At 38.7% G+C, this 24,864-nt stretch overlaps 7 protein-coding genes across 7 annotated transcripts; 4 read left to right on the top strand and 3 right to left on the bottom strand.

Moving 5' to 3' along the window:
- Nucleotides 1–17: 17 nt before the first annotated feature.
- MONOS_6507 (phosphoglucomutase (PGM)) lies at nt 18–2,606 on the bottom strand. Its single transcript, XM_067876747.1, has 6 exons — nt 2,482–2,606; nt 1,628–2,432; nt 1,309–1,549; nt 763–1,084; nt 575–658; nt 18–464 (listed from the first exon to the last, which is right to left on the bottom strand). The coding sequence occupies exons 1-6, from the start codon at nt 2,563–2,565 to the stop codon at nt 240–242; spliced, it is 1,761 nt and encodes a 586-aa protein (XP_067731283.1). The 5' UTR covers nt 2,566–2,606; the 3' UTR covers nt 18–239.
- Nucleotides 2,607–2,670: 64 nt separating this feature from the next.
- On the top strand, nt 2,671–3,633 carry MONOS_6508 (putative RNA-binding protein pno1; the record flags this gene model as incomplete). Its single annotated transcript, XM_067876748.1, has 6 exons — nt 2,671–2,943; nt 3,000–3,044; nt 3,097–3,157; nt 3,224–3,341; nt 3,394–3,464; nt 3,566–3,633. The coding sequence occupies 6 exons, from the start codon at nt 2,671–2,673 to the stop codon at nt 3,631–3,633; spliced, it is 636 nt and encodes a 211-aa protein (XP_067731282.1).
- Nucleotides 3,634–3,788: 155 nt separating this feature from the next.
- On the top strand, nt 3,789–4,457 carry MONOS_6509 (putative nuclear transport factor). The gene is made up of 3 exons (XM_067876749.1): nt 3,789–3,920; nt 4,041–4,205; nt 4,263–4,457. Exons 1-3 carry the CDS (start codon nt 3,807–3,809, stop codon nt 4,368–4,370), a joined length of 387 nt encoding a protein of 128 aa, XP_067731281.1. The 5' UTR covers nt 3,789–3,806; the 3' UTR covers nt 4,371–4,457.
- Nucleotides 4,458–5,259: 802 nt separating this feature from the next.
- Nucleotides 5,260–11,148, top strand: MONOS_6510 (uncharacterized protein; the record flags this gene model as incomplete). The annotated part of the gene is made up of 1 exon (XM_067876751.1): nt 5,260–11,148. One exon carries the CDS (start codon nt 5,260–5,262, stop codon nt 11,146–11,148), a length of 5,889 nt encoding a protein of 1,962 aa, XP_067731280.1.
- A 2,749-nt stretch (nt 11,149–13,897) lies between these two features.
- MONOS_6511 (putative CAMK/RAD53 protein kinase) lies at nt 13,898–16,755 on the top strand. The gene is made up of 4 exons (XM_067876752.1): nt 13,898–14,204; nt 14,264–14,373; nt 14,436–14,862; nt 14,967–16,755. Exons 1-4 carry the CDS (start codon nt 13,915–13,917, stop codon nt 16,609–16,611), a joined length of 2,472 nt encoding a protein of 823 aa, XP_067731279.1. The 5' UTR covers nt 13,898–13,914; the 3' UTR covers nt 16,612–16,755.
- On the bottom strand, nt 16,749–17,244 carry MONOS_6512 (Thioredoxin). Its single transcript, XM_067876753.1, has 2 exons — nt 17,222–17,244; nt 16,749–17,154 (listed from the first exon to the last, which is right to left on the bottom strand). Exons 1-2 carry the CDS (start codon nt 17,222–17,224, stop codon nt 16,837–16,839), a joined length of 321 nt encoding a protein of 106 aa, XP_067731278.1. The 5' UTR covers nt 17,225–17,244; the 3' UTR covers nt 16,749–16,836.
- On the bottom strand, nt 17,243–24,843 carry MONOS_6513fu6514 (uncharacterized protein). The gene is made up of 5 exons (XM_067876754.1): nt 24,657–24,843; nt 24,395–24,526; nt 22,777–24,333; nt 19,347–22,637; nt 17,243–19,259 (listed from the first exon to the last, which is right to left on the bottom strand). The coding sequence occupies exons 1-5, from the start codon at nt 24,837–24,839 to the stop codon at nt 17,700–17,702; spliced, it is 6,723 nt and encodes a 2,240-aa protein (XP_067731277.1). The 5' UTR covers nt 24,840–24,843; the 3' UTR covers nt 17,243–17,699.
- Between the last annotated feature and the right edge of the window lie 21 nt (nt 24,844–24,864).

The following is a 24,864-nucleotide window of genomic DNA, read 5'->3' as shown; positions in this document are numbered from 1 at the left end:
AAAGAACAATTAAATAGGAAATAAAAATTCTATTTTTTCATATGGCGTTTTGAAAATATCAGAATAAATATTAATTAATTTTTATTGAAGTTAAATGAAGAATGCTCCCAATAAATTTAAGTTACCAGGTTGCTCCAAAACTTCAAAAAAAAAAAAAAATAAGAGAAAGATAAAATCATTAAATGTATAGGAAACGAGTTAACTTCAAAAACATGTTTCAAAAATGGCCAAAAGGAAAATTACGTGATAACAGTTGGCTTTTCAAATCCTGTGATTTCTCTAATCTTAGACACTCTCGAAAACGTAGCAACAAGAGGTTCCAAAACCTCAGCTTCTTTTTTGTGGAATTGCGCCTTGTCGTCGCTGTATTTCTCGTAGTACACACGAATAGTTGCTCCGGATGATGAGGTACCTGACAGACGAACAACAAATCGAGATCCGTCAACAAACTTGAAGCGGATTCCCTAAATAAGTTTGATGTTCAATAAAAAGATAGCATTTGTAAATTCATTTCATGTTTTTTTAAAAAATATATTTGTTTCAAAAAAATGTAAATTAAACAATGATTGCACACGTTGTTTGGCGAATAGGAACCGTCAACAGGATCTGTGTAATTGAACACATCGCACGATTTTGCATTGTCGTCTCCAGTGATTTTCTATCAGATTGATATTGAGGAAAAGGAAGCACATGACAAAAAATATTTATTATTGAAAGATTATTCTGGTATTTAAAAAAAAAAGCAGAAAGGTATTAGCAAACTTTGAGTTCTTCTTCAGATTTTCCTGCAAGCGTGTCTCTCAGTGTGTCATAAAGAGAATGAGCCTTTGTTGAGTCAACACCTTCGTAATCGTGTCGCTGAATGAAGTATTTCCCATGTTTGGTCCAATACTCATCCATTATTTCCTGCACAGAAACAACTTTCCCCTCTGCGCTTGAGTCAGCAGAGGAAGGAGCTGCAGAAGAAGAAGATGAACCACTCAGAGGATATCTCTTGTTGCTTTCGTGTGCAATTATTGACAACCAGCACAAAACTGCCCACAGTCCATCTTTTTCTCGGATGTGAATCGAACCTGTTCCAAAGCTAAAGAAATAATAAGAATAATTGTAAAATAGGAAAAAAAGAAAGAAGATTATTGTTATTTTCAAAAAAACGTTCAACAGTTTTAAAAAAAACAAAAGCATCAACGTATGAATAAGCTTTTATTTGTCATTTGTTTTCCATTTTATACATTAAAAAGCTTCTTGCGAATCTTCATAGATAAAAAGAATCTCTTTATCTTTTTCTCTTTCCCACTTTAAGCAAACCTTTCTTCTCCGCATATAGAAATCTTACCTGCATCCATCAGATTCCCAAAGAATTTCCATCCGGTTGGGGTTTCATAGCAAGGAATAGATTTAGCTGCTGCAACTCTGTCGACACAAGGAGCGGTGGGTGAAGAACGTGCAACGCCTTTAACTCCTTCACGTGCAAAGAATGGTATGCACTCAGATGCTGATTCAGCAATGATGGCAAGAGAGTCAGCTGGGTTGACAAAGCAATGATTTCCTGTAATTTAGGAGCGAAAATGAAAATATAATTGTATTATTAAAACGGAAAATAGCATAATTAACATCAATGTCAAACCAAGGATCATGTTACGATCACCATCGCCATCGCAAGCAGCACCAAAGTCTGGACAGTTGGAGCTATCAGCATACATCCGTTCAACCAGCGTGTGCGCATACACCTGATTGGGATCTGGATGCAAGCCACCAAAATCAGGAAGTGGATTGCAATTCATCAGGCATTCAACGGGACATCCAAATTCTTCGTGGAATAGTCTCAATGCATATGGTCCGGTCACTCCATGCAAAGCGTCAAAAGTAAATTTGAAATGTTTCCTCTGGAACAAAGATTTTATGAGATCAAAATTAAATATTTGCTTCATCAAGTTGATGTAAATGTCACATGGATCAATGATCTCAATTGTCACTCCTGAAAAGGGAATGATTGTCTGAACCTTTGAAATGTCAAAATCTGGAACATCTGCAATTGTGTAAGACGTAAGTTTTTGTGAATGTTCATATTGTGCATGCATAACACCTTCTGGTGCGGGAGCTCCGGAGCTAATGTTGTATTTCATTCCAAAATCTTGTGTTGGCCCTCCAGGGTTGTGTGAAGCAGTCAGAATCACGCCGCCATCCGCTTTTCTTTCTCGTATAATTGCTGATACCGATGGAGTTGACAGGATTCCATCTTTTCCAACAATAATCCTCTTGTAGCCGTGTGCAAGTGCCATTTTCATGACCTTCTGGATTACAACTTCGCTGTAAAATCTCCCGTCTCCACCTGTAATAAGGATGCTTTCTTTTCCAGCCGGAGGTGGTTGCGTGAAAAATAATGCTTCGAGCCAGTTTTCAACATAGTTTTCTTGCATAAAAACAGGAACCTGTCAAAATATAAAATAGCATGAAATTTGCTTGTTGTGCAAAACAAACTTTCTTTCTCAATCCAGAAGTACCTGCAAGAGCATCCGGAAATGGTTTTGTAGGAACAGTTTTGAGCGAAAGTGTTGATGCCATTACTCTGAACAAATAAATCAGAAAATGAACAGATCTCTCCCTTCATTAAACAGTTTCATTCGCCCATAGTAAAATAAATATTATTATTGTTTTATTGTTTAAAGCATGTCCATGGATATAGAGGAACCATCAACAAGTTCCGTCGTACCTACACCAATACCACAATTTGACGCGCTTTCTGCACCGCAAGCTACAGGATTTGTTCAAGAAAGAACAATCTATGTTCCAAGGAACAGACTTACTCCATTTCAAGAAAACTTCGTCGCGATTGTAAAGCCTATTGTGGAGCACCTTAAACTTCAATTCAAATTCGATGATGTACGAAATATCATACATCTACGACCAGGGCCTTCAGCAGAAACATCTGCTCTTCAAAAGGTTTGATTTGTTGTTTTCATAAATTTTTTTAATATTTGTAAAATTCAACTCATTAGGCTGTAGATTATTTGACAGCGTTCATGCTTGGATTTGAACAGAGAGTTTGAGTATTTCTTCTTTTTCAGAGGACTTTTTAGCTGATTGTTTATTCAGGATGCTGTTGCACTCATTCAACTTGATGATCTTTTCCTTGACACCTTTGAAATACAAGATGGTTTATACATATTTATTTTTTGAAAATTGTTACTTTAGCTCTTTTTAATTATAAACAATCAAACAGTGAAATCCCTTCAAGGTGATCATCTATCACGAGGTATTGGGAGAATTGCGGGAAAAGATGGTTCTATGAAATTTGCAATCGAGAATTCTACAAAGACTAGAATTGTTCTTGCTGACAAGTTTGTATTTGTTCAATTTTTAAAGTGCTTTTATTTATATTGAATATGACAGCAAAGTTCATATACTTGGCTCATATGCAAATATTGCTCTTGCAAAAGACGCTGTATGTTCCCTGATTCTTGGTTTGTGCCTCTATTCGTATTTTTATTAAAATAATTAAATTAATATTATTGATTTTTCAATTTTTTTTTTCAATTTATCATTGTAACTCTAATTTCAAAAGGTTCTCCGCCTGGAAAAGTTTATGGACATCTTAGAACTGTTCAGCATAGAGCAGCTGAGCATTTCTAATGCTTATTTCATATTTTTCATTTCAAAAAAAAAATGTAAATGCATTTCATTTCGTTAAAATCCAATTTACTATTTGTAAAATTTTAATATATATTGTTAATTATCACTTTATTTTTATGCAAGCAATCCTCAAGTACTAAAATAAGGTTTGATCAACATAAACATTTTTGTCAATGGCAGCAACTCCTCAAGCAGCATCTTCATCTGTACAACAACTTGCAACCGAAACATTACAAAGATACTACACTCTTCTCGATACGAATCGTGAGGGTCTTAACACATTATATGTCTGAACAATATATTTTTAGTTTTTTATTCAATTGTAATTCGCTTGATTATGTTTACGTTTTTAAATAAATATACATTTGATTATAAATTTATATGCTTTCGTTTTTAATTGCGTTTAGCAACCGACTTCAATTATGACAATGGAAGGAAAAGAGTTTGTTGGAGCTGCAATTCTTGCTCAATTGAAAGGACTTCCACAAATGAAGCACACTCCAAAACATTTTTCAATTCAGCCAAGTCCTGGTCCAAATTGTTTCCATGCTATGGTCATTGGGGAAGTTCAGGCTTGTTGTAAATTTATGCAGAAAAGATTATTTTTTCACTTTTTAATGATAATTTAGGTTGCTGGTGCTACAGCATCAACACTGTTCGCGGAGGTCTTCCATTTAGTTCCAAATGGAACCAACTTTTATGTTGCTAATCAATTCTTCCGTACTAAAATCGCATAACAGAACTATTTACCAATTTTTTTTTCAAACAATTCACTTTTAATTTTTGTGGTGTGCGAGCCTAACAAAAAGAAGTGGCAAAAGCAATGCTAATGTTTTTTATAAGAAAACATAGTTTATTTTTTGCACTTCTTCAAAAGTGGAGAAAAAACATTGAAGATTGAAATTGATTTATCGAAAAATCTTCATTAAAAATGTTATAAATTTCTTTCAGAATGTTTGAATAAAACAAATAGAAAAGAAAATGTGTTTTTCCCCAATAATAAATGCTTCTTTCAGTTTGTTTCATTAAAAAAAAAGAAAATCATATTTCAAACAAAAAAGAATTTGAACAATGCCCATAATAAAAAACAGTTTTTGCAGCTTTTATTACTTGGTTAATTTATTTGATACATGTCAGATGTTTATTTTTTGTTTGCTTGTGAATTTTGCAATTGAAAGTATTTTTATTCAAGGAGGGTCTTCGTGTAGATCAGATTATAAATCTTTCATAATTGAAAATGATCCAAATTGCTTCACTGATGCTTCGGGCCAAACTACAGTGCTAAATTTCGATAAAAACAGAAAACATCGAGCATTTTACATGGAAAATAGTCGCAATGACCCATCTGCGAAAGGAAAACTTTCAAAAATTTGGAATAAACAAGTCATGAATGAAATGAGCTGTTTGCTTACGAAAATGAGAATTACAAACTCAACGATTTTGACCGAAAGAGAATGTATTATTTCCAGCTACGGGGATTCCACGATTTTGCAAGATGGCTTTTCGAATGTTTCTGTTGTTAGTTGCATTGTTTTTTCGAGAGAACAACAATTAGGCTGCTCATTTGCCAAAACAGGAAGCGTTTTACAGCTCAAGAACATTTCAGTTTTATCGCGGATAGATTCGATGGAAATGAATTCGTTTGTGTTCATGAAAAGTGATTCTCCTATTTGGAATCCTTATGTTTCAGTTACTGTGTCATCTTCATCATTTTCATCTGTTTTAATATCGACCACATTTTTTGCTTCATCTGTAATTGAATCAACATTGGAGCTTCTTGATTCTACTTTTTTCAATATCAGTGCAAAGCAAAATGCGAGCATGCAAGAACAAAAGCCAAACTCTTGCTCTATAACAATTTCAAATTCTGCTTTCAATCATGTGTACGGCGTGTATGATGGCGTGCTAATTCCTTCGATCTCTGCTGATGCGCGCTCGTTGGATAATTTTAACACAACACACATCTCTTGCTCTCGATGGGAAAATAAGCACTACACAAACGAAACACTCAAAAGAGTCGTACTGGATCCTTCAGTTGATAAAGAATTTACCTTTGATTCATGTATTTGGAAGAGAATTATAGGTTATGAATTTGGCCAATGCATCTTTGTAAACGCACAAGATGAAACGCTTGTTACACTAACTGTGAAGAGGAGCAGCTTTGAAAGTTGCAAGAACAAAATTGGGTCTGGAGGAGCTATCTTTGTGAAAGGAAATGTGGCTGTGACACTTGAAAACTCTTCTTTCCAAAATATTATCTGTGAAAATGAAAATAAAAATGTTGAGACAGCTGCTGGAGCTGTTCATGTGATCAGCATTCGTTCTCCAGCAATCAGGAAATGTCTGTTTTTCGATTGCAGTTCGAATGCTGATGCATGTGTCGTATTCGAGCGCAAATTATCACAGATACCTCAAAGAAAAACTGACTTTTGCGGAAATCACACAATATGGCATCAAAATAATTACTCACAAATTCGTGAAAGAAACAACTTTCCACATGAAGGAAATGATATGAAAATGCAAACAGAGTGGAATTCCGATCCAGAAGAATTCTTCGAAGAAGTAGAGCCAGTTTGCGTGCAAAGTGTGTTTACGGGATGTGCATCAAAAAGAAGTGGGGGAGGACTTTATCTGAAGGATGTTGAAGATCAGGCCCTTGTTTCTGAGTGTGATTTTTCCAGCTGTAAGGCTAATTATGGAGGAGCAATTTACGTAGTTGTTGCAGATGCAGTATTTTTGAGCTGTGATAGACGATTGTGTAACCAAGATTTGTTTTGCATATATATGAGCTATTTCGCTGTAAATACGGCAGATAAATATGGGCATGATGCTTTTGTTGTGAGTGAAGCTGATTATGATGATGGACTCAAGCTCTTTTCTCTGTGCAAAACGTCCGAGCTGAAAGAAGGAGCAGTCGTTCAGATGAAACGGAGCAAACCTGATGAAATTTTTTTTCTATCAAAGTCACTAGAAGTTGCTCGGCGCGTTATTGAATTGGACTCCACTGCTAATTACAATGCTGCATGTGGCTCTTCAACAAAACTACCATGCCAAAATGTTTTTCAAGCTTTAACTCATGTTGCAAAGAGCGAAGATGTTAAATTCTCAATTGATTCGGATGCGAAAACGTTTGAAGATGCAAGTTGCATAATTGATGGAATAGATTTAGAGATTGATGGAAACAACGGTGGAGTAATTTCCGTTGGAACCAATAATTTTGCCGTATTGTTTTGGGCAGTTTTTATTCTTTCAGACACCACGTTCAATGTGATGAATCTGACAATTTTGTGTCCAAAAATGGAGATGTATCCATACGATTCTATTTTTTTTACAACAAATTATGAAAGCCCTTCAACAGTTTTTTTTGATCACATAGTCTTTAAGTATGACAGTGAAAGCAAGCCATCTCACAATATCGGAGGATATTCAGCTGCTCGTGAAATGTTATCTTCATCAGAAACATTTGAATGGTTTTCTTTTTTCCATTTGGCTAATAATGCGTCTCTCTCAATTGTTGAAAGTCTTTTTTGCGAAATTCCTGATGGCACAATTCGCAATTTTTTTGCAACTGGTACATTTACAAGACTTAATATACTTGACAGTGTTTTTCAAAATATCAGCGCCCATTTTGAAGAGGCTGTTTTATTTAATGGAGCGTTAACTCGATTAAACTTTGTTGCTATTAGAAATATCACTGCAAATTTGATAACAACTGTTTCGCCGTTTGGTGGCTTTGTTGACTGTTCATTGCATGAAGAAGCAAGCCTTGTGATCACAAATTGCTCGTTTAAATCGTGTTCTGCTATTGAAAGTGGAGGTGCATTGTCATTAAGCCTTTTGAAAGATGCATCGTTAATTTTGGACCAATTATCATTTTTCAATAATTCTGCCGAAAAATATCGAGATATGAGGATTTTTACATACTTCTTACCAGATATTAATATCCAAAGGATATTCAGCTTTGTTGACGAATCTGTTGATGGAACTCAAATTGGAGGCTTTGATATAGGGAATTATAAAAAAGGCATCAGTATAAAGGAATTTCTTTCTGTTTATAGCAACTCAACGATATTTGTTTCGTCGTCTCGTGGAGTAGATTTTACACGCTGTGGAACTTTCAATCTCCCGTGTCGTTCTTTATCATATGGATGGGCTCATCTTGACGAGCCTCGCAGGTTGATTGTTGTTGACCTTGCGTATCTGACGCTGCCTTCTATTTTGGAGAAGGCAGAAATCTGCTCGTCGACTGAACTAGGGATTGCAGGGAAAGTGGAAGTGAACGTTAAATACAGCAGCAGCTGGAGAGAAGTAATCTTGTTAAACGGAAGTGTAAAATTCGAAGGAGTTAATCTTGTGTTGCATCCAATGACAACCAGCACAAAGAATGCTATTACTGTTATCAGAGGTGCTTCGTTGTGGATAAAAATGATTATTTCCTTTTCTTCAATAGCAGAAGAACAGTCCATTGACTATATGCTTTTTAACATTGAAGGAGGAGATGTGACTTTCGATAATCTGAGCATTAAAGGGGATAAGACTTTGATCACTACAACATTGTTCAACATTGTATCTGATGAAGATTTGTTGCAGTTGAAAGATGTTTCAATAGAAAATGTGAAGATTAAACACGACATGATCTCTATTTCTCCAGATAAGAGACAAGATACGGAATGGATGGATCAGAGGAACAGACAGATCATCTTGATATCGAATTTGTCGTTCATCAAAATGAATGATCTGACAGATTCAGAGAGATCTTCTGGAAACGCAAAAGAGGAAATTTTGGGAGGACGACTTCTTCGAAGCAGAGAAAGCGCTCGACAAAAGCTCGAATTGCACAACTCATCATTAAGTGGGTTTATGAGTCCCGATGATTTTGAGCCTTTTGGCGGATGCATTTACTGGAGCGGGAAAAAGCGTGACGGAAAAGATTCTTCAACAGCTTCTGAAGACGATGAAGCTGAAGAGAGTTCCGAGCTATTATTCAAAAATTGCACCTTTTGCAATGATAGTCTAGACACACAACTTCATGAGAAGGAAACGAAAGGAGGTGCAATCTATTTGGAATTCGATTCGTCAACGTTTCCTTTTGTGTTTCAGGACGTTTGCATGTTCGAAAACAAAGCAAATACTGGAAATGACATCTTCTTCAGATGCACAAGCATCATCAACAAAGACGAATTGAAGAAATTTGGGATAAATTTCCGTCATCCACTCTGGAAGGAGCAAAATTCGATCATAGCAGAAAGTGAACAAGATGGTAAAATGGTTGATTATCTTGAGTTTGCTGCATATCGAAATTCAATTATTTATGTTAGCGGATATGATAGCTTAGCGAAGAACTGTAGAACTGAGCAAACTTCAACTTTTTCTTCACATTCATCTAGCAATTTTTCACAGTGTATAAACGATGTCCATGAAAAGCAGGAAAGTGGTTGGGACATCTTTTTCTGTGGAAGCGAAGACGATCCTTGCTGCACAGTGAATTATGCGATGACACATTTGACATCTCCAACATCGTCAATTTCACAGAAAGTTCTAAATTCCTCTCAACGTGTTCCAGATTTCATTCGAAAGATGCAAATCTTTGGAGAAGAAGACAAAGATGAGCATCTCACACTTCGTATTGTTGGAGAGCCTTCAATCTTCGATTCTGTTACGTGGAAGTCACTTTCTGTGGAAGGAGAAGCAGATGGAGCTGGGCTGTTATTTGAAAAAAACGGACAGGAAGCGAATAAAAGGCGGGGAATTAAACAAAAATCAAAACTTAGCGAATGCAATGAACAAATGGATGTTCATGTGGTTATCAAAGGAAAGTGCAAAATGAATAACGCGAACGCCAAAATCAGTTCCGATTTGCCTGAGAGCTGTCTCTTTCTAATTGATGATGAAGGAACATTTGAAATTGAACGCTGTACCATCTCATCTTTAAATGAATTAATGATCATTCCTACTATATTTAAAATTGAAGCAGGAACGCTCTTATGTACTTTGATGAATCTTAATAAAGTTCTATTTAAAAGCGAATCTTTTTTCATTGACTGTTCCGAGCTGGTTGACGAAAGCAAAGTGAATGTGCAGTTGAATGAATGCAGCTTAAACAACTTAACTGTAAATGATCAGAATTCGATGATTTTGTTTTCAGCGAAGGAAAAAAGTTCATATGAAAGCAGTGCGCATAACCACTTCATAGAATCCACTTCACTTTTTACAACAACATCCTACTCCTCAAACATATCTTCAATTCATCAGGCGTTATCTTCTTCTCATTCAAATCTGAACAATTCATCGCATGATGAGAAATCTTCGATTCCTCTTCATGTTCCTCTAAAGTTCGTAAACACAAACGTCTCCTTCAATTCGCATATATCTGGAAAAGGCTTCTTTTTGGCTGCAAATAGATGTAGCTATGTTGAAATAGCAGGCTGCAGCTTTTTGTATGTGAATGTGTCTTCTTCAACTGATAATATGCAGAAAGACGACTCAAATGACATTTGCTTTTGGAGCAGTTCTTTTTTGAGTTTTGTTGATAGCTTAGCATATGTGCGCAATACAACGTTCAGAACAAAGCTTGAGGGAGCTATTTACTCTGAAAACAGCTATTTATCGATTGACGTTGGGTCAATGAAAGGGAATTCAGTGGAATTGACTGAGTTTCCGAGTGTTGCACACAACATTATATGCAAAAACGATGATTCTGAGGAAGGGAAAGGGGTTATTGAGCTTGTCAACGATACTGGAAGCTCGATCTATTCAAAGCCTACTGCTAAGAACGGAAAAAGCAGAATCTTTAAAGAAAGCAATGAAGAATTGTCAGAGAATTTCTGGATTGAAAACAACAACTGCTCGCTTGTTGGTTTCCCCTCTAATATGATGTCAAGTTTGTTTACGCCTCAGCCTGTGAATGTTTCAAGTGCGAAAAGTGGAGAGAGATATGAAGTGACTCTGAAGGGAAAATACCTTTTGAACTGTAATCTTTTGATGGTGCTGCTCGCAAATCAGACAAATGCAGGAAAATTTACAGACGAATTGGTAGAAATTGCAGTGGCAGATAAATTGAACAGTGGCAACGAGAATGCAGTTTCTGCGATATTTCCTCTTGATGCAATGGAGCGTGCTGATGGATCAGATGTGTATGTTGTCCTGAAGTTTTCAACTGAGAGGGCATTCAACAAAGATTTGACAACAGTTCCATTACGTGTGAACGAAGGAAATAATTCTGGTGTGGTTGATGATACGATGATGATAATTATAATTGCTGTTTCTTCAGCAGTTGTTGGTGTTGGGTTTGCAGTGGCATTGTTTTTTGTGCGAAGACGATGGAGGAAGAAGATGCTGCTTACTGAATACGAAGAAAAGAGGAGTCTTTTAACTTCGATAAATGCAGACATTCAGGGGTGGATGAGGAGAAAGGAGGAAAATACTGCTATCTCAAGCAATATTTCTGATTACGGAACAACCACAAAACAGATTGATATTCCTTCAGATTCACAAGAGCCTTTTCTTGAGGAGTGATTTATTTTATAGATTATAGTGTCAGTTTTTTAGTGTTTTGATTTCATATTTATTTAATGAAAATGTTTAATTATGTTTTGCTTTTAATAGCTTGGATGAATTTTATTCATTGATTTATTGGAGAAATTTTCTGTAAGTCTGAGATTTCGGATAGTATAGTTCTATTCCGTACTAGTTCTTTGACTATTTTAATGTTTGAAAAATTTTTGTTTGATGTTAATTGAAACAATTCTTATAAACCATTAAAGTCTGTAAATGTTCTGTTTATTTTATTTTATTTTATTTTATTTTATTTTATTTTATTTTATTTTATTTTATTTTATTTTATTTTATTTTATTTTATTTTATTTTATTTTATTTTATTTTATTTTATTTTATTTTATTTTATTTTATTTTATTTTATTTTATTTTATTTTATTTTATTTTATTTTATTTTATTTTTGTAGTTACTGAGATAATTACAGAGAAGTTTTTTGTTTGAATAAATGTGTTCTTCTTTCGTTGAAAAGGGTTTGAAAAGAGATTCTAGAGAATTTTTTATTTATCGCTTAAAAAAAGGAACAGCTGGAATAACTTGGAAAATAAAAGCATTTCTTTAGGTTGGTGTTTTTATTGGAACCATTTTTTTATTGGCACCAAATTTTTGAAGTGATAAAATACAAAAAATGCAGACTCAATTAGCAAAAATAAACAAAACTTTCGTCAAATAGTCTTCTAATTCTTCTTTTTCCTGAACCTTGATCTGTAGAATTTTCTTCTTTGATATTATCCACGTCATCATGCAAAATTCTTCTATAAACTCTTTTCTTCTTTGACTTAAATGAAAGAGTTTCTTCAATGTTTTCTATTTTCTTCTTCGGCTTCAGAACATTTAACACTTGTTCGTATTAAAATATCTTCTTCCCTTTTTTCTAAGAAATCTTCGTTTGTGAGCAGTTTTCAATAAAAATCAAAACGATTTGTATTAGTTGTGAAAGGAAATGAAGAGAGTTGAGGCAATTTTTATAAAATTTGTCCTGATGATTTAAATAAAACGCCACTTGCATCAAAGGCATTCTTAATAACTGATTGTGTGGATGCAAAGTTAAGAGACTGAGGAAGGATGTCTGCCAAAGCTTTTCTGTTGGAAGAAGCAGTTAAAGGTTGTAAAATTTCTGTTGATGAATTCAAAACTAATTTAAGAACAGAAAACACCCTCAATTGAGATGTTGCTAAATATGTGCGTCGTGAAAAACAAATGTGATGACATCCACATTCGATTCCATAAATTTTCTCCAAATAATAGGGTTTGCACGAGAGCTGTGCGAATCTTCGAATAGCAAACATCTCTCTTCAGTTTATTTCATCCTTTTCTTTCTTTCAAATATTTCTGGAAGAAGAACTCGCAATGAGTATCGTTCGAATAGAGAAAAGTTCATCCAACCGTTAGCATTGCTCCACACATCAAGTTAAGGAGATAGCAAAGGAGTCAACTCTTCTGGAATATTGGAACTCGGCCAAAGTACAATTGTGGGCAAAGAAAATCCATCCAAGGCAACAGCAGCCACAAGCATCGCGTTTCGCACTCTCGAAGGAGCAAGGCAACTGGCTGAAGGAGACTTCGAGGATGCCGCAACAAGTTTTTGTCTATTATCAGATAATCTTTGTTTTGTTTCATCCACATTAAAGATCAGCTCCCTTCAGTATTTGTATTTTAAAAGAAAATCATCAAGCATTTCATTCCGATGTTTCAAAACGTCCTGACAAGATGATTCAAGATGATTTGAATCCAGAAAAATTGGCTTTTGTAATTTCTATTCGGTTTGATTTCGCAAGAATGAACAGGCTGCAAATTTTGAAATTTCTTTTTTTTGGTGAAGCATCTTCTTAAATCTTTGAATCCACATCTTCAATCGCATTTTCTATCTAACTTTAATCAAATAAATTGGAAAAAAATATTTTGCAAACCAATTCTTTTGTTTTTTTCTCTGTCACGTTTGTTCCACACTTTGCTTCAATTTTAATAACGTCAATAACAATTTCATTTTTTTTAACTTACGAAGAAATGATGGCCTTTTCGCTTTGGCAACATCCATGCCACTTTTTTACGGCATGCAATGAATGGATGAGTGTTTTTTTGAAAATTCACCGAAGTTTGAAGCATCCACAAGCCTGGATTTTCCGTCAATTAGAATTCGCGCCATCCTCTCGAGTCAATTTTCATAAATGCGGTTGTCAATCGACGCCATTTCTGGTTGCATTTTTCTTTTCCCTTTTTCAGCTTTTTTTTTTTTTTTTGGATCATAAAAAAACATATGTCATTATTTTTTTGAAAAGTTCCTTTTGTTTTATTTTCTAATAAGATATAAATTTCATATTTCGATCACATTTCTGTTCCAACTTTCCAAATTTCAATGTCATGAAAGCTAAATATTGACAATGTTTATTCTTCCATTTTAGTGAAGTTTCGTGAGAATGAACTGAAATATGATCGAAATATGAAATTTGTGATTTATTTGAAAATTAAACATAAGGAACTTTTCAAAAAAATTTTGACATATGTCCAAATTTTTTTCAATTCGTATCAATATATGTCTAAATTTTTTTGGAAAGTTCCTTTTGTTTAATATTCATCACGAAAGAAACAAAAAAGTCCCTTCAAACAACATGTACTGAAGAAGTTAATTTTCATTATTCGAAATTCTCAACAAAACAAATATCAACATAATAGGATCTATGTTAACTATTTTGGAATCAAAGAACCCATAACAAAAAATAAATAATCAGATGGATTATTCTTCTCCTCAGTTTGATGCATCATGCACTATGAAAACCGAAACTCAAAGGCTCGATGAGGAATCATGCACACTAACCCCAGATAGAAAAATTTGGGGTCAATTAGTGCCTCTTAATCCAATTTTACGCAAAGCTGATTTAATTGAAAATGAAGTTACAATTGGTCGAAGCAGCTCATGTATGATTCATGTAATGGATCCAAGAGTGAGTGGATTGCATTGTACAATTTCATTAATGATGGAAGAAACACAAGGAAATAACATTTATCTCAAAGATTTGAGGTATTTTAAGCAAATATTTGTTATAATTTCAACAATTCAAATTTATTAAATAACAAAAGTACCAATGGAACATATGTTAATAGAAGAAAAATTGGAAAAGGTAATCATACTCTCATTTCTGATGGAGACAGCATTGCACTTACAAATCCAAATTCTTTAACTGATAAATGTTTGAGAATTTTTAATGATAACACGATATTTTCATTATAAAATTTGCTATTTTTTAAATAGATCCATTATTCTACTATTTTAAATGCCAACTTTTTTCAATGATGCCTTCTCTATATCCATCTCCACAATCAGCTCTTGATCCTTGCTTCACTTCAAAGTACTTACCACAGACATCACTTGGAACAGGATCATTTGCTGAGGTTAGACTTGCTATTAAAAAAACTACGGGAATTCCATATGCTGTGAAAATATTGGATAAAAAGAAATACCGACAAATGGCAAGGATGAACCCTAGATATCAGCGAGAGACGGAAGATCATAGTTTGGAACAAAATCAAGATTTTGATCGAAATGATAATGAAGATTCAAAGAATTCACCTTTTCTTGCTGAATATGAAGTAATGAAGTGTTTAAGAGGACATCCAAATATTACGCAAGTTGAAGAAGGATTGGAGGGAGATAAAAAAGCTTACATTGTTATGGAATAGTTTGTATTTTATGATATTTACAAAAAGCAGTTATTATTATTATTATTATTATTATTATTTAATAATATATATTATCATATATTCATCATTCATTTCTATGCAGTTTGAATGGGAACGACCTTCTCGAGCCTTTGTCTCAACAGGCGCTGACGGAGTCAGTCTGTTTTCCAACATTCTACCAAATCCTGTCGGCTGTGGCCTATTGCCACTCGAAGGGGATTGTCCACCGCGACATCAAGCCAGGCAATGTTCTGTTTAAAAAAGAAGAAGTCGCTGAAGACGAGGAACTATCGTCAGACGACGACTCGCTCGATGACTTTGACGAAGACGGGAGCATCGATGGGGATGATAAGGAAAGCAGAGAAGAAAGAAGGAGAAGAAAGAACCAGAACCGCAGTCAGCAAGCAGTTAACTCAATAGACACTGAATTTCCGATGAAGAAAGTGAAAAGAGCTTTCGAGGACAAAGAAAAAGAAGATGAGATAGACAAGACAAAACTTACGCCGCAAACGCCTTTTCATTCGACAGCACTGACAGGATCACCATCAACATCATCGCCTTCTGTGCCTTCTATCTCAACCTCATTTCAACAATCAGCAATCAGCTCTCCCCAGTCGCCCACATCTCCAGTCTCCAACACGTCCCTTTTATCTCCCTCGACACTCACAGCCATCGCAGCTGGGTCTCCATCCAACCTCACCCCGTCTCTCTCTCCGCAGGTGCATCCTGCGACTTCACAGGCACAAGACAGCACACACACATCTTCTCTGCTGTTGTCTCCGCCAAGGCCTGCTACTTCTTCCCCTCGTCTCAAGTTTCCCCAGTGCCTGTTTTACCGCGATCCAGACACAGGGAAGCGGATGCGGCTCATCGCAAAGCTGGCTGACTTCGGAATAGCACGGTTTGTGGAGCCAGAGGAAGGTGAGAATACAAACAGTGGAGGTTCACAAACAGAGACACAGCAATATTCAGACACAAAAAGCACAGAGCATTCAAAAGAAGGGAAAATGAACCAGGGGCATCACCATCCATCGGCGCTGATTATCACCTCTGGAAAGACTTTCTGTGGAACACCTGAGTTTATTGCGCCGGAGATATATTGTGCATACGGTGCAGTTGAGCGTGCAAACAAGTTCAAGAAAAAGGATGTAGCTGCGATGCATCAGTCGCAGACTTCTTCGTCTCTTTCGCCGACATCGCAATCTTCTGGGGCAGATGCACAGTCCACAAAGGAAGACATATTGAAGCTGGATGTGTGGTCACTGGGGATTCTTCTCCATGTGATGCTGACACAACATCCACCATTCAGTGAAGACTTTGAGCAAGTGACGAGAAAGCCCTTGTTTGAGCAAATAATGAGTGGAAATATTCCGTTTATTGCAGACGAATGGACAAAAGTATCAGATGAAGCTAAGGATCTCATTAAGCAGATGCTTCAGGTTGATGTGAAGAAGAGAATATCTGCCCAGGAAGCGTTAAACCATCCCTGGTGCGCATTGATGATGTCGAGGCATAGGGAAGAAGAAAAAAAGAGAAAAGAAGAAGAAAAATTGAAAAGAAGGCAGAAAATGATGCTGATGCAAAAAGAATCCCAAAAAGAAAAAGATCAAGAAAATAACTCAGCTGAAAAAGATGAATCTGATCAAAATCAAACGACAAGAGCGAAAAATAGTCACGTATTTCAAGAAATGGATGAAGCCTCTCCTTCTGACAGTCAAGATAAATTAAAGAGAGTTTCAGAAGGATGAAAAGCAAGTTTTTAATTGAATTTATAAGTCATTTTGACTTCAAGTTTTGAATTTTTTATTGCTTTTTTGTCCATTCTTTTTTGTTTTATTTATAAAAAATTTCCTAAACAAATAAATTTAAATATAAACACAAATATATATAGATACATATTTTGAGTTTTCAAATTTAACACACAAATAAAAAAATACGATAAAATTTAATAAATTACAAGGAAATGCCATTTTTCACTTTAACTGATCAACCATGCTCACCAACTTATCTTCGTTAGCTCCGGAGAACTCTCCAACTTTCTTCCCCTTTTTGACAAACTGAAATGTTGGAACGCCTGTTATATCTTCAACTTCATCAAGATCAGATAACTCATCGACATCGCAAGATAAGAATGTAACATCATTGTATTTTGATGCAAGAGACTCGAACACTGGTTTTATTTTTTGGCATGGACCGCACCAAGTTGCGCTGAAGTCAATTACAACAAGTTTGTCACCAGCTTTTTCCATTGCAGCATCAAATTCATCAACTGTCTTTGGATGAGTGAAAGGCTGAATTCAAAATGCAAAATGAAGCAATGGTTTTATAATGAAATAATTTGACTAAATTATTGCACACCATTTCCTTTAAATAAATGACTTGGAAAATGAATTTATTTTTTCGGTTTTATACTTGTTGCAAAATGTTTCCTGCTCAAAACATTCCCGTAAAACAATGCAAATATTATATAACGTTATGAAGTTTGTAAAAAAGTATCATTTGTACATAATTCGCAGAGAAAAATAAAATTTAGTAAAATAAGTTCTTTGATCACCCATAAACAAATTAAAAACAAAGAAGAAACTGCAAACATAAATAATTATAAAAATTGTAAGTTCGTATAAATAATTGTAGAAACGTATATAATTAGAAATGACATTTCATAATTAAAGACGAAAAATAAAAATCATAACAGTACGTTCTTAGAAAATGAAGTTATCTCAATTGTAAAAACAAAAACGAAATACCTATAATAATAATATTTGTAAGATAAAAATGATAGAATTAAAAGAGATATTTCATTCAAAAATTTACAGTTTTACATGAACATCAATGCTTAATAAGACCAGAGTGGCTTCAGCATCCGGGCAGCCGTGTTTTTCACAAGAACGTTTCCATCTCTCAATAGAGCAGATATTGCCTTGATTGCTTGTTCAGTAGGCAGCCTCTTCCTCTCTTCCTTCGGAATATACTCCAAAATATACCCAACCATCTGGCACGCTGCTATTTTCGTTGCTGGAGGCTTGTCTCCACCCAGCAGAGCAGCAAGAGCAGACACAAACTGGCCAAGCCGCTCCAAAAACAAAGTGATAAGCACCTTCGCAAAAGTCGAATACAAAGTCTCAGTGCATCTGTCATCCTTTGCCAGATCTGTGTCCTTCGCAAACACAGAAGACGCTGTACAGAATGAGACCAGGGGTGACTGTGTTGCTCCTCCACTCAACAGCAGAGACACTCTCTTCAGCCAAATACGAGCAGCCTTTCGAGGTTGAACAGCCTTGTCACTCAGCATCACTGCCATGTATGGCAAGGCCACGTGCATCTGCTCCATATATTGATGGCCACTCACTCCTTTCCCAAACCGGCTCAAGCACGCCAATACACCACACCCGCTGCATTTGAGCTGAGGAGAGTTTAAGCGCTGCGTGGTGAGGTTCCGCCCCGCCACGCAGATGGTGATGAGCATCGGAGAAACGGAGATTTCGTCCAGCGAAGACGACATCAGCATCCGGCGCAGCGAAAGCGCAGAGATGCGAGCACAGCCCATATCTGTGTCGTCGCAGCCTCGGCACATTGCAGCCAGAATAGAAGCAGCCAGCATGTTCAGAATCCTCGCCCCTCTCTGCTCTTTCATCTCGTCTGAGTTTTCATCTTCATTCTCCTCTCCTGATTTGCCTCTTTGTGATTTCCCCAACACGTGCGGCGACTGGAGTTCAGTGAGAGGATCAGAATTGAACGGAATCTGCTGCGAGAAGCACGCAGGAGCCAAGTAGCTGAGCCCTTCTAATGTCATCCTTCTTATCCTCACCACATCATCTGAGGTGCGAGACAAAAGTGCATCAGAAACACGCGAAATGAGCTTTGAAGCGAAGTCTGGATCTTTCAGGGCGTCTGAGGGATGGCCAGGGATAGGCTGCGGGTTGGTGTTGAGGAAGTACTTCAAATGAGGCACCATCCCAACCACAAGAGCCAGCGCGCCCAGCCTCTGTGCAGGAAACGTGGAAGACAGCAGAGGCACAGCAAGATCAATGACACCGGGTGCAATGAACGGGTGGGTGGCGGCGACGCGGCAGGCGTATGCAAAGACGAAGTGGTCGAAGGAGTTCTTGTCGGCTATCACCTGCCAGCGGTTGTACGGCGGAGAAGCAACAAACGAAGGGTCGGTGCCTGACGAGCCTTTTGCTTCGCTTTTTTTTTTGTCTTTCTCTTTCTCTTTTGAGCTGGGTGAAGCAGCGTTTCCTTTGAAGGCCTGCTTCTTCTTCTGCGCATCTTCAATCGTGTCTGACTCTGAAATGCGATCCATCTCGTCCATTTTGAATACATTGGGATAGGCCAGACAGTCAATTAACTCGGCTTGTCCAACATGATTTAGTACTCCACGTAGAGCAATAGCAACCTTTAAATTGAAAATTCACAATTCAATTTAAAAAAAAAAGAATAAAAAACGAGAATTACATGAAATTAAAACAAAATCAAATCAAACTGTTTTCAGTGCCTCGATGTTGTTCTCACAGACCATCAGCGTTGACAGCTGGATGAGCAGTGCAGCGACGATCGCAGGCAGATGCTCGTTCAAAAAGGCCTCTTCCAGCACTTTGTTCTTCATCGATGTTGGTATTGTCACAACTGAATTAGGTGCCTGTTTTGCAGTTGGATCACAGGCAGGTCTGGCAGAGAGCACAGACGCCAGCGCATTCACAGCCATCTGCGGGCGAGAGAGAGGGAAGTAATGTACTCCATCCTTCAGATGCTTCGTCTCAAACTGCTCAGCGCCACACAGGATTGACAGCACCAGCCTCATAAACTTCGAAGAAGGTGCAATTGGAGAGGCAGCGCCGACAGCAAAGCAGAGTTTTGATTGGGTGACTCTCTCAGACACACTCATCGACAGCAGCGCCTCAAACATGATGGACGGGTGGTGGTTGCACAGGCAGCTCACACAGTTCAGCAGCTGCTCTTCAACAGGCGCATCGAGCTCTTTCATTGGAGAGAAGAGCAAGTTTCCGGCATAAATAGACGGAGATGTAGGTTTCCAGTGTGAAGGATCTGCACTTGAAGAAGAAGAAGAAGAAGAAGAAGCAGAAGCAGAAGCAGAAGAAGAAGAAGAAGCCGAGCTTGATTGTCCCATTGTCATGCTTGCTCTCTTGTTCTCTCTTGCTTGCTGCTGTTCCAGATGCACCGCATATGCTTGTGCCGGCGACTCTTTCCCGCTGAGTGTGGCATTGAATGGAGTGAGGCAGTCCACACAGCGTCTGAATATAAGCTCCACAGCCGATGGTGGGAACGAGAAGCCAATCACCTGGATCATCCTGAATGCAAGCATCAATGACAGGACAGAACCCTGTACAGTTGGATCATTAGCACCGCAGAGGAGCAAAGAGTGCACAAGATCGATCTGCTCTGAAACAGGCAGGCACTGCGAGAAGTGTGTTGTCAGGCGGGAGGAGATGAAGATGCTGAGGGTGGCTGAGTATTTCTGCTTCTCTCCGCTGCGCGGGTGCACCACATCGATCTCTCCTTTGTCTTCCCATTCCACCACATCCTTCCTCATTGCTGCCACATCCACGATCTCAGCTGTTGGGGACACATCAAAGCCAAGTGCAGGATCTGTCTTCAGAATGTGGTCTACATACAGTGACAATCCCACACTATCACATCCGCTCTTCCTCACATCTGGGCGTGTATCTCCACATCGTCCTATCAGCAGCCCCATAATTGTTCCTATCCCTTTGAAGCAATTCTCCTGTATGGTTGAGCCAAGTCTCACTCCTCCTGTCTTCCCAGCATCTGTCTGTGTCTGCTCTTGTTCTGCTGTTTGTGTGACGAATGCTCGAACAATCGCATCGTATGAGCTGAGTGCTCCTTTCCTCACACCTGGATTGAATGATCTGGTCAAAGGCAAGATATACCCAGCCAGACGAAGGAATACACTTAAGCCAGTTTCTGCTCCAAGTAATGCAACAAGAAATGATGAATGCGCACCAGCTACAGCAGCTGCCTCTTCTTGAGTGAATCTCTTCCTCTGAGGAGCAGAAGAAGAAGCAGATGCTGAAAGCACGGCTGCCGATGGTGCATCCATTTGTTCGTAGAGATCGCAAAGGCGTGTGACAATTTCCTTTTGCAGCTTTTCAGGCACAACTGGCTGCAGCCCAACAAGTTTCCTGAGCAGTCCAAGACCAGAGACGAGGAGCTGTGAGGTGACAGCATCCTTCTCAGCAGGGTCAGCAGGGAGGAGATAGCTGATGACTGTCTTGATGTAGCTGTCTCTGTCTCTCAGAACAAACTGCTGTCCAACCCTTTGCGGCAGAATAGCACGGCTCAGGCAGTCCATCGCAGTGACTGCTGCCTGCTTGGCGAACGTGAGGTGCAGCAGCGGGGCATTGTCGTTGAGACACTTGATGACATGCGCCTCGATCCTCGCCAGTGCAATCGATGGCGGAGCAGACAGAGCCACACGCCCGAAGCAGAGGATGATGGAGGCACGGACATACTCGTCAGTGACTGTCTTTGTGGAGAACATCGACTTCTCCTTCCGCATCATGTCGCTCCGCACAGCATAGTCCAGCCGCGAGAACACAGAGTCACAGTGCATCGGGTTCTTTGCAGTCAGTCCGTATCCCTCAGCCAGTGCCTGTCTGTGGGACTCTGCTGAGTGCACTGTGCGAGTGAACATGGTGTCGATCTGTGCTTGTGCCATCTCCTTGGCAGTCGTCTGCTGTGCTGACACACCAAGCAATCGAATGAGAATACGTCGTCCATTTGAACGGTTGAGAGGAGACACTCCGAATTGTGGTGGCAATTGAGGCTGCTGCTGAGAAGAAGAAGAAGATGATGATGTCGGAACATATGGTGCAGTCTCACCAGCTACCACAGGCGCGCCGGGTGTTCCGTATGTGGCGAGAGACGGGAGAGAAGGGTACAATCCAAAGTGCTGTGTGAAGAAGTCCCCCAGCACGCTGATCCATTCGTTGTCTTGTATCGTCTCCAGGATGTATGCAAACAGACCAGCCACTCTGTGCTCCCATTTTTCTGTCTGTGTTGTGTCTGGACGAGGGCTGCACTTCAGCATGGCTGCCTCTTCTCGCTGGCTCACTCCACCAATGCCTCCTGAAAGTGATCCACTTGTGCGGTCAAAATAGGCACCTGTCCAAAGTGTGGCTTGTCTTCTGTCTAATTCTGTCTTCTTCTCTTCTTCTTCCTGTTGGCGTTTGCGTTCTTCCTCTTCCTCTTCTTCTTTCTTCATCCTCTTTTCCGCTGCTTCTTCATCTTCCTCCTCTTCCTCGTTCTCTTCATTCGCAACTTCTTCTTCCTCTTCCTCCAGTGCCTCAGCATTGTCTATCGCCTCCTTCCAGAAGGCAGTGATCGCAGGCACTCTCTCATCCACAATGTCTGCAAGCGAATAATGCAGCGTCTGTGGAATCACACGTAAGAGGGCAAGACACGGAATAGCAAAGTACCTCCCCATCTGCACATCTGACATCACCGTGATCAGCCTCAAAATGATCGAATGCGGCTTCGGCAGGTTCGCGTTGTTTCGGTCGTCGAAGTCGATCAGAATGTCTTCAGTGCCGTTTTTCCTCTTTCTGCTTGCTGCTAAACGAGCCACAGCAGCACAAATGACTGGCAGGGCGCCTGTGTATTGGACAGGGATGATGTATTCGAGAAGATGTGGCCACAATTTCAGCTTCATTTCAGAGTGGTGCACAACCATCTCATACAGAACATCACAAGCAAATGTGGACAGCCCTTCAGCTGTTGGCAGTGGTTGGGTTGTCTAATTAATTAGATAGAAAACAGAAAAAAAAATTTTTTTTTGAAAGGATTTCATAGAAAGTGATAAATTCGAAAAGAATAACAATAAAATGTTATATCAAATAGCAGTTAATGCAATTTTTTAAAAAAAAACTTTATACCTTTTCTTTCTTCGGTTCCACAACTGGCTTCGGCAGTCCAACTTTGTCTTTCCCGCCTGCCTTCACGCCCGGCGGAGGCCTCTCTCTCCACTGCCTCGTAAATGCACCAGCTGCTAAAATGACTGCACCAACCAGCTTTTCCCACCCCGGCTCATCCAAAAAGTTGTTCCTCGACAGCATCAGCACCAGCTGCACAATAGCAAACCGCACACACAACGAAGAATCTCCCAACACAGATGCAATTGATGCTATGATCAGACCGCGCTTCAGCTCCAAATGGGCCGGAAGCACATTCAGAATGTGAGTGATAATGTTGATTGTCACAGCACGTGCAAGGCCAGACGTCACCTCAATCTGCTTGATGAGGAAGTTGAGGACATCTTCAATGTGATCCATGGCGATTGAGGCAAACGTGCCATACAGTTCAGAAGATAGCTTTTCTGAATTTCCGAAGTCAATTGGGATTTTTGTAGGGTCGTTGATTGGCTGGACAAGAAAGCGCGAACGAGGATCCATCTGAGAAGAAGAGGAAGAAAAGGAAGAAGAGCCTTCTGCATCCTCTTCATCTTCTGCTTCATCTTCTCCTTCATTTCTGCCACTTTGGGAAGACACTGAAACACCCAATCCGTTTCCGCTCTCCTCTTCTGCAATGTCTTCTTCTGTCAGCTCCTCCTCTCCCATTGCAATTCTGTTCACAAACTCCTCCCACATGTTCTGCTTCGGCGGGAAGACGAGGGCCGTTGAATGGAGCGGGGGAAGTGAGCATACGATTGAATGGAGCAAAGGCAGCAGCTGCGGAAGAGTCGGAGCTAAATCGCGTGGGTTGAGATGCAGCGACACCATCACCAGCGAGTGGAGTGCAGACACTGATGCAATCTTGTCGGCCGGTGCATCTTTCTTCACATACGTCATCAGCAAAGCCAGAAGCTTCGGAAAGTGCGTGTGGAAGGCATCAGCAGTCATCAGCCGCATCAGCTTGCCCATCGACTCCACAACCACCAGACGGAGCTTGTCCATAGTCAGCCAGTTGTTGATCATCACCGAGAACACTGTGTCTGATTCTCCATCAAATGCTGATGTTGGACGAGCCAATGGAAATCCATAAAGATTGAGCAGTGCCTCCGAAAACTCACCGCGTCCTGATTGGAGGAGATCGGCTGGAGAAGAACTGCTAGCAGACAATGAAGAAGATGCACCAAATCCTTCTGATAGTGCGCTTGTGCTTGCTCCTCCAAACTTCTTGGCTCGTCGATTTTGCTCTGTTTGTATTACGGCATCAGCAAACATTCCAAATGCAGCACTGAAAACCCATCGAAGATTATCCTGCTTGAGACTTGTCATAATCTGCATCATTCGAGAGAAAACATCTTTTAATTTCATCACCATAAATTCTGGATTCTTTTTGCAGAATTCAAATAGAGAGAAAATCACGAAATAGTGAGGGATATGCCCCGTTGGAAGACGATTTATAATTTGATCATAGCAAATCTCAGGAAATGACACTGTTAGAGAAATAAGAATTCTGCAAGCTGTATGCTGCCACTCTGTGTGAACTTCCTAAATATGTTAAATCAACATTTTATTTTAAAATAATTTATTATTAAAAGGAATAAAATACTTTGTCTGAAGTCATTTCATTGGCTGCAAATCCAGCAAGTGTTGTTGCTAATTCTGCTTTAACTGTATGAAGATTTTCATTAAGAATTTGCTCAAGAATTTTCAACAATGTAATTCTGTGGCTCATGGAAACCTGTAAAAAAATTACCAGTTAAAAAATAAAACATTGCATTTGAGAAGGAAATAAACAATAAAAGAAAAAGACATCACAAGATACAACATAATTTATCTTAAGCATAAAATAAAGGCATAAGTGTCCATGCCTTATTCGAAATTGTCCACATAATTGTAGTCATTGTCATTGTGGGCTTTTTCTTTCCCATCTCCATCAACGCCTCTTTTATTAACTTCTTTGAAGTAGCATTGGAATCGTCAGCTGCAACAATCAAATCATAAGTGATGTGGTCAACAAGACCACCTGTCACAAGCCTTGTGATTTGGGTCATAATTGTTTAAATGGGCAGGATCACT

The sequence above is a fragment of the Monocercomonoides exilis genome (genome assembly GCF_001643675.1).
Source record: "Monocercomonoides exilis strain PA203 chromosome Unknown scaffold12-1864167, whole genome shotgun sequence".
In the NCBI taxonomy this organism is placed as follows: domain Eukaryota; phylum Preaxostyla; order Oxymonadida; family Polymastigidae; genus Monocercomonoides; species Monocercomonoides exilis.
Note: the sequence above shows the minus strand (reverse complement) of the source record. Positions and strands in the feature narration are given on the sequence as shown.